At 40.2% G+C, this 9,230-nt stretch overlaps 1 protein-coding gene across 2 annotated transcripts; it reads left to right on the top strand.

Moving 5' to 3' along the window:
* Nucleotides 1-3,366: 3,366 nt before the first annotated feature.
* Nucleotides 3,367-8,635, top strand: LOC122762830 (transcription factor E2F6-like). Of its 2 annotated transcripts, none has more exons than XM_044018020.1 (9): nucleotides 3,367-3,647; nucleotides 4,988-5,299; nucleotides 5,570-5,610; nucleotides 6,036-6,091; nucleotides 7,047-7,227; nucleotides 7,302-7,445; nucleotides 7,851-7,965; nucleotides 8,058-8,181; nucleotides 8,438-8,635. In XM_044018020.1, the coding sequence occupies exons 1-9, from the start codon at nucleotides 3,534-3,536 to the stop codon at nucleotides 8,467-8,469; spliced, it is 1,119 nt and encodes a 372-aa protein (XP_043873955.1). In that variant the 5' UTR covers nucleotides 3,367-3,533; the 3' UTR covers nucleotides 8,470-8,635. The 2 variants fall into 2 exon arrangements, with proteins under 2 accessions (XP_043873955.1, XP_043873954.1); XM_044018019.1 differs by having other exon boundaries at nucleotides 8,058-8,208.
* The last annotated feature ends 595 nt before the right edge of the window (nucleotides 8,636-9,230 follow it).

The following is a 9,230-nucleotide window of genomic DNA, read 5'->3' as shown; positions in this document are numbered from 1 at the left end:
AAGAGCTGATCGATGTTTTTACGAACTATAAATGTGTCGCGTTTTTTGTACAAACCTTTTACTACAATCATGTCGTGGGAATCGGACGGGGGTGAAAGGACTTTGATGTTTGGACTTTGCACAGGGACACCTTTGTTTCCATGTTTTGATGTTTTTATTGTCGATAAAAGGACGAAGAAGAAGTTTCTAAAATGGCCGACGGCTCCGCCGGACACACAGGGTCAAAAACAAACGTCCCCATCTCTACTTGTGTCATTGTCCTCATTCTGTAAAAAGAAAAAAAGAAAAAGCTCTTTGCGATCATGCGTCTAAACGTCGGAGCCGCGACCGAGCCGTGCTTTATTATTTTGTCGTTTTAAAAATCTCTCTGATTATTTTTTTTTAGGGGAAAAAAAAGACGTCGTCGTCTTGAGCTGAATCAGCGCCGAGTTTACGACACGACAGGACAATGTTTTTCATGCATGCACTTTATCGGAGTTTGTCAAGTTATTATTGCGTCAGTGGAAGAAAAAGAAGAAGAAGAAGCGAAAAACTGTACGAATGAGAGTTTGTGCTGGCGATTTTTCGCGAGCTAATGTCGCAAATATGTCACTCAAAAGGAAAACTTTCCCCTCAGTGTCCGACACTTTACGAACATTTACTCTCGCAAAAAACATCGCAAAAGATCCAAAGATATTTACAAGGAAATACAATTAGGTAGTTTTTAATTGAATTAAGAGTAAAAATCGTAAAAAAATACAAACATATTTTATTACTTAAAGGACAATTTTCCCTCAGAATCTGATACGTTACCAACATTTTCTCCAACTGTGACAAAAATGACAAGTCACACTGAACAACACGCACGGACAAATAATTCAGATTTCTAAATATGACAAATGTGTATTTTTCTTTTTCTTCTTTACACGTGTGTAAAATATCCCCCAAACAATCTGAATTATTTGATTATACATGAAAATGTTTGTCACTCACTGTAAAAAAATAACCGTCTTTATAAAATGTCTTATTTGAGCTGAATAAACTGAAAAAACATTAAGAATTCAAACAGAATTACCGGCAAATACTTTGCTTAAACTTTTCTGTAAAATATCTGAGGGAAATTTTTCAGTGATGAAGTTGGAAAAATTCAGAAATGTTTGATTTTTAAACTAATAAATAAGCATTTTTTCACATTATGTTTGAAGAAATATGTATAAAAATGTCCAGATTATCTTAAATATTTGCTCTAAAATCTCGTGACTGAAGATTAAAATGATCACTGATGGATGGAAAACACGATGTTGTCCTGACGACGAGGGGAAGTTTTCCTTTAACGCCAGATTCTTTGCACGTCGGTGTTTTTCGCAGCTTCCTGCCACTGAAACCTTCTGCGTTTTAATGAACTTTATTTTTATTTAGTGATTTTGAATTCTTTTTGACTGAGAAACAAAAGGAAACGGACGTTTAAAGCACAAATTCTGCCACTGAGCGACGCGGCTTTGAGATTGTTGTTAATATGAGATGTAAAAGCTAAACAGTGTAATATTTACATAGAGAAGTCAAGCGCTAACGCGCAACACGAGCTCCAATGCAAAAGAAAAATATGTATGAATATTTGTCAAATCATGAATTCTTCTGTTTGATGAAGGGGTTTTTATACGCTTTACTTTGTTCTTTTCGCCCCTTTTTTTTTCTTTACTTTTCTCTCTGTTACTCGCAAACTTTTGTGCGACAGTTTTTTCCGACCACGAGGCATGACGCGTGGTTCCGTGGGTGATTTTTCGCTGTATGTTTCAAGAGTCACGAGTTGCTACGTGATATTTCATTTAAACTTGTGAAGTTCGTACGGTTTTTAAATTCATGCTGGTGTTGGCATCTTTTTTGCTCTGAATAAATCTTGTGTTGCAACACGGAGACAATGACGTTTTCTGCCTGTTTTTTTTATTCTTCACAGTTTTTGGATTTGAAAGGATCATTTTTATCAGTACACACAATGCAAAGTGAGTTGATGTCAAATCAAACCAGCGTCAATTTTTATGATAAGTAAATTTGCACAAAATCGAGGGGAAACTTTGATGTAAATTTTACTGGGAACATTTTTACAGTGTAGCACCTTTCATAGACTGGGTTATGAACGTTTATACCTAAGATAATTATAATAATGGTGCTTAAATGTGTCTTAAACTAATAAAGGTTCAATGTCAGTGTCTGTCAGACTTCAATAAGATCCAATATTTTTCATGGAAAAGGATTTTATTTAGAAAACTGCAGATAAATACATCTAAATTAAATCAAAGCAGCTTTTTACATGATATAAGTTTTTTATTATGGATGTTTATACCGAAAATTATGATAATAATGTGACTGATATTTATCAAAAATCACACATTTAATGCTAAAAAAATAACCACTAATATTATAATCACAATATTTACCTCTTTACTTCACTGTTACATTTCACGCTTTTAGTTTACTGTTGTGAATGTTCCCGATCTGGGGCCTTAATAAAGGATTATTTACCTTAAAAATGTCTTAAACTAATAAAAGTTCAATGTCAGTGTCTGTCAGACATCAATAAGAGCCGATATTTTTCACGGAAAAGGATTTTATTTCGAAAATCAAAAGTCCATTTGCACAGTCAGTGTATGTAAATTTTACAGTGAAGATTTTTACAGTGTGGCGTCTTTTCTAAACTGGATCATAGACGTTTATACCAAAAAAGTAAAAAAAAAAACCCAGATATAACTATGTCATTTTACTTTACTTCTTTAATTCACTGTTACAGTACATATTTTATTTTAATGTCATAAATTATTGTAGATTTCCTCCATTTTTGGGACTAACAAAGGATCATTTTACCTTAAATTAATCTTATACTGTGTTTGTCAGACATCAATAGAATCTGATATATTTAGAACAGAAAATAAAGGGTTTGTAAGTCCATTTGAAAAGAGGATGGAAAAAAATAGACTTCAAAGTTAAAATAGTGAAGATTTGAAACGTATAAACTGAATTATCTGTAATTTATTCTGATTTTTTGTTGTAAACTTTAAATGAATTATCAATCGAGCAGCTTTAATGTCTCTCTGTCAGAATAAACTAATAATATTAATAATAAAAACACAAATCTACATTATTGTACAGTTTAATTATTAGTTATGTTTACCAACGATTTAAACCTTTATTATTATTTAAATATTTAACATACATAAAATAACATTCAAACTGAATTCTACCTTGCATTCAATTTAAATGAATTAGTATTTTATTTATATTATTTCACTGTTCGCCTTGTTATACTGTATTACAAAGATGCAGTACATCCTCCCACCCAGTAGGTGGATGTGTGCATGTTTTTAAATCCTCTCCACAGCAGCGGCACAAACCCTCGCGATATTAGCCCGTCTGTGGGTGTGGTTGTTTAATCAGGTCCTACAGAACCTGGTTGTTTCTGGAGTTTAATGTTCGACATGTGAGTTCTAACGGACCGTGTTGTAGCCCGCTGTGGCCCGCTTCAGTTCGGTTCGGTGCCGGTTGATAGCGGACGGTGAATCATGGAGTGTGTCGTCGCTGCGTGTCAGAACCGAGTGTTGACGGAGGGTCGAGGAAACTCGGGCCGAGCTATGAAGAGGTTCTTCGGCTTCCCCGCGGATCCTGCGAGGGTCAAGGTAAACGAGTTTTCACATTTCGCTTCATAAACTATCCCGAGTTCACTCGTGGCAGCTAGTGGTTACTAGTTGTAACGAAGTGAACTGACAACCATTACTGAGTTAGTTAAGTATTACACTTACAAAGGTAATGATTCTCAGGCAGGTTCCGTGATAACACTCATCTTTTTCCTTAACGTGTTTGTGGACTTTTATATAAATAATTTTGCTAAATAAACTACCCCGAATTCACTATTGGTAGATCTTGACAACGAGTTGTAACTAAGTGAATTGACAACTATGACTGAATTAGTTTAATGTTGACGAAAACTTTAAAACGTCATGATTCACAGTCGGGTTCTGTGTCTCTTGTTTACATAAGCCATAACTTGAGCTTCTGTTGTTTTGATCCTAAATGTTTATTTTTTGTAAAATAATCAATGCCGAATTCATTATCGGTGGCCTCTCAATACCAAATTTCAGTTGTTAAAGTCCTAAGTCTAACTGAATTAGTTTGATATTGAAGAAAGTTTAAGAATGGAAAGATTCTCAGGCAGGTTCTGTACTAACACAGTGTTTGGACCTTTATTAGTGGCCATAATGACAATAATAACAAATAAAAACAAATAATTACATCATTACACATTTTAAAAATACAAGTTTATAAATGACTTTGACAAAAAAGATATTATTTTGACACAAACAGGAGAAATTATACAACTTTTGAATGTGAAATCATAGTACATTCATTTTTATCTCAGTCATGGAACCTCCTCACACTGTGGTGAACCTCCTCACACTGTGAACCTCCTCACACTGTGGTGAACCTCCTCACACTGTGGTGGACCTCCTCACACTGTGGTGAACCTCCTCACACTGTGGTGAACTCACACTGTGGTGTCCTCACACTGTGGTGACCTCCTCACTGGTGAACCTCACACTGTGGTGAGTCTCACACTGTGGTGAACCTCCTCACATGGTGAGGTCTCACACTGGTGGAACCCCCTCACACTGTGGTGAGTGTCCTCACACTGTGGTGACCTCTCACACTGTGGTGAACCTGTGGTGAACCTCCTCACTGGGTGTCCTCACACTGTGGTGACCTCCTCACACTGTGAACCTCCTCACACTGTGTGGTCCCCTCACACTGTGGTGAACCTCCTCACACTGTGGTGACCTCCCACACTGTGTGGTGAACCTCCTCTGTGTGTGAACCTCCTCACACTGTGGTGACCTCCTCACACTGTGGGTGACCTCCTCACACCTCAGGTGACTCCTCCACCGTGGTGAACCTCCTCACACTGTGGTGACCTCCTCACACTGTGGTGAACCTCCTCACACTGTGACCGCTTCTTCTTCAGGTGTGGCTCGCTGCACTGAGACAGATGGACGGCGGTCAGGACTCGCTGCAGGAGGACGGACACATCTGTGAGGACCACTTCCTGCCAGAGGACGTCACGTCTGACGGCGTCAGCAGCGACGCCGTCCCCTTCCCCATCAGGCCCCCGAGTCTGGAGGAGCAGCCGGGAGTCAGGAGCTCCTGGGGAGCACCGCTGTCTGAGGAGGAGGAGCAGCAGGAGGAGGAGGAGGAGGAGGCCGACAGCAGCAACATCCATGATGATGATGATGATGATGATGATGAAAACGATGCTGCAGTGGAGCTCCATCATCAGGTCAGGAGGTCGTCTTCATCATCAGCTGATTGATATTTAAATTTTATTTAAAAACAAATGTTTGTCTCTGACGTGCAAACAGAATTTAAACATTTATTTAAATAAGTCAAAGAAAAAAGAAACTAGGAAATATTCACATTTAAGATTTTTCAGCTGGTGTTTGTGGACAAAAATAAGACATTTGAGAACATCATCATCATCATCATCATCGTCCATTAAATCAAAGAATAAAGAATCAGTCACATTTAACTTTGACCTTCTGACCTTTAGGAGTCGAGTCCCAAGAAAAGTTCAAGGAGGAAAAGGAAGAGGTAAAAAAAACTCCTCTTATTAATGTGTTCACGCTGATCATTAATGTGTTCACTGTGATCATTCATATGTTCACTCTGATCATTCATGTGTTCACTGTGTTCATTCATGTGTTCACTGTGATCATTCATGTGTTCACTCTGATCATTCATGTGTTCACTCTGATCAATAGTGTGTTCACTCTGATCATGTGTTCTCTGATCAATGGTGTGTTCACTCTGATCATTAATGTGTTCACGCTGATCAATAGTGTGTTCACTCTGATCATTCATGTGTTCACTCTGATCATTAATGTGTTCACTCTGATCAATAGTGTGTTCACTCTAATGATTAATGTGTTCACTCTGATCACTCATGTGTTCACTCTGATCATTCATTTGTTCACTCAAAAACACTCATACAGACATTTTCCTGTCTCTGTTTCCAGTGTTGACGAGAATCAGACGTCAGAGACGATTCAGAGGAAACAAAGAAACAAATCAGGTGTGTGTGTGTCTGTGTGTGTGTGTGTGTGTGTGTTGTAGTCTCATTGTGGATGTGTTTGTGTGTGTGTTGTAGTCTCATTGTGATGTTTGTGTGTGTGTGTGTGTGTTCGTGTGTCTGTGTGTGTGTGTTGTGTCTCATTGTGGACGCTTGTGTGTGTTTTGTCTCATTGTGGACGCCTTTGTGTGTGTGTTGTCTCATTGTGACGCTTGTGTGTCTGTGTGTGTGTGTGTGTTGTTGTCTCATTGTGGATGTTTGTGTGTCTCTGTGTGTGTTGTTGTCTCATGTGGACATTTGTGTGTCTCTGTGTGTGTGTGTGTTGTAGTCTCATTGTAGACGCTATGTGTATTGTCTCTATTGTGACGCTTGTGTGTGTGTGTGTTGTCTCTAATAGGACGCTTGTGTGTCTGTGTGTGTGTGTGTTGTTGTTCCTTACTGTGATGTTTGTGTGTCTCTGTGGGTGTGTGTTGTTGTCTCATGTGACATTTGTGTGTCTTCTGTGTGTGTTGTTGTCTCATTGTGACATTTGTGTGTGTGTGTGTTGTCTCATTGTGGACATTTCAGTCTGTGTGTGTGTTGTCTCGCTGTGGACGCTTTGTGTGTCTCTCTGTGTGTGTGTGTGTGTGTTGCTGTCTTATTGTGGACTTTGTGTGTGTGTGTGAGTGTAAGTTGTTGACTCATTGTGGACGCTTTGTGTGTGTGTGAGTGTGTGTGCTGTTGTCTCATTGTGGACGTTGTGTGTGTGTGTGTGTGTGTGTGTGTGTGTGTGTGTGTGTGTTGTTGTCTCATTGTGACTTGTGTGTCTGTGTGTGTGTGTGTGTTGTCTCATTGTGGACTTTGTGTGTCTGTGTGTGTGTGTTATTGTCTCATTGTGGACTTTGTGTGTGTGTGTTGTTGTCTCATTGTGGACTTTGTGTGTGTGTGTGTTGTTGTCTCACTTTGTGTGTCTCTGCAGTCCCTAAGAAGTCGCTGATGCAGCGTTTCCTGCAGCTGTTACAGACGGCGCCGGGCGGGTGTCTGAACCTCCGGCGCGCGGCTGAACTTCTGGGCTGTCGAAACCAGCGTCTCAACGAGTTCAGGAACGTCATGTACGGCCTCAACCTCATCGAGTCGGACTCCACCGCCATCACGTGGACGTGAGTGAAACAAACGCATGTGCAGCCATGTTTTTCTTGTTCACTGTTCCCATTAAACGCACTGAGCTCTGCAGGAGCCAGTGTCCCGTCATCAGCTTCCTCATGAGGTACGAGACGTTCCAGGAGGAGCTGCAGCTGCGGGAGGAGACGCTGGACGCGCTCATCAGAAGCTCCAGCAAGCAGCTTTTCACCGTCACTGACGACCGGGAGAACGCAGCATATCCTTTCACGGCCGGCGTCCTGCAGAAAGTCAGGCTTCTGTGCTGGAAACACTTCCTGTGTCCAGAACCTTCACGAGCAAAGCAGGAACACACTCGGTGTCAACATGGCTGCCAGTGCAGACAACAGGAAACACTGAATTTAAGATTTATCTGATCTGCGTCACTTTGTGTTTTACTAACGTCAGTTTCCTGTTGGAAAAGTCTGTGTCACAGTGAGATGACGACGTGAACATGTTCTTAAAGATGATAAATCCTGAATTCCGTGGCCTGTTTCCTGTTTGTCTGTACTGGCAGCCATGTTGTCACTGAGACACTTCCTGCTTTGATCAGTGGACAGACTTTTAAATAAGTGAATAACGCAGCTGTAAAGCGATGGTTGTCCTTCGTTAACGTCTGCTGTACGATGGCGTACGTCACTCACGGCGACATCGGCCGGATCCCGACTTTCCGGGATCAGACGGTGATCGTCGTCAAAGCTCCGGACGGAACCACGCTGAAGGTTCCTGAACCTGAAGAGGTAAAAAAATAAAACTGAACAAAACTCAGACACAAACTAATGTGTTCACGCTTCACTCGTGTCATGACGTCATTTTGATGTAAATCGTACAGGACAGGATCCAGGTCCACCTGAAGGGGGCGGGTCCCATCACAGCGCTGACCTGTGACCTCATGACTGAAGACACAAGCGTCTTTGTCTCACTGGAGGAAAGTCAGATGAAGACGATGAAGACGGGTAACTTCATAAGAAATGAGTCCCGAAGTAAAGTCCCATAAAAGTTCTTAAATGTCATTATTTCATGATTTCATTAACGATCTTACAAATACACCACTTACGTTTTACTAGTTCAAATGTTTTGGGGGCAGAGCTTTAAAGAGGACAGACAAAAAGGGGCGGGGCAAAGCACTTGTATTTTGTTAAAGCTTTTTATAAACTTACGGAGCTGAGCTTTAATCAACATCATGTCCACCATCTTGTTTTGTTGTTACAGAATCTTCAGGTTCACAGAGTGTGTGCAGCTGACCACCAGGAGGCGCCACCTGTCCTCAGGAGTGTGGGAGGAGTGTGTTAATGTCGGAAGATTTATAAATATGTATATAAATAGATGAACGTTCTGCAGAGACACAAAGAGCTGCTACAGAGTTTTTAAGTGTTTTTTCAAACCTCAAATAAACTTTTACTAAATTCATCTTTGCCTGGACTTTATATATAACATATATATGAACATATATATATGTAGAGATAATAGTATAGTAAGACGTCCAACATGAGACAAAAAAAGGGTAGGGTAGTATGTTGTCCAAATTTTGACAAAAAACACATACTTTAGCATGTCCTCCAAATTTTGACAAAAAACACATACTTTAGCATGTCCTCCAAATTTTGACAAAAAACACATACTTTAGCATGTCCTCCAAATTTTGACAAAAATGTCACAGGTTGGTATGTCGTCCAAATTTTGACAAAAAATTCAATTCAATTCAATGTTATTTGTATAGCGCCAAATCATAACATACATTATCTCAAGGCACTGTACATAGACAACATCAAGGAGAACAGAGAACCCCAACAGTTCACACAATGAGCAAACACTAGGCATCAGTGGAGAGAAAAAAACTCCCTCTTAACAGAAGAAGAAATCTCTGACAGAACCAGGCTCAGAGGTGTGCGGTCATCTGCCTCGACCGGTTGGGGTGAAAGGAAAATGGGGGACAGTGGAGAGGTGGGGGACAGAAAGGGGGAGAGAAAGGACAAGATGGAGATGAGGTAGAGACAGAAAAGAG

This window comes from Solea senegalensis, unplaced genomic scaffold (assembly GCF_019176455.1).
Source record: "Solea senegalensis isolate Sse05_10M unplaced genomic scaffold, IFAPA_SoseM_1 scf7180000016119, whole genome shotgun sequence".
Classification (NCBI taxonomy): domain Eukaryota; kingdom Metazoa; phylum Chordata; class Actinopteri; order Pleuronectiformes; family Soleidae; genus Solea; species Solea senegalensis.
This window is presented reverse-complemented; position numbering and strand designations above follow the sequence as displayed.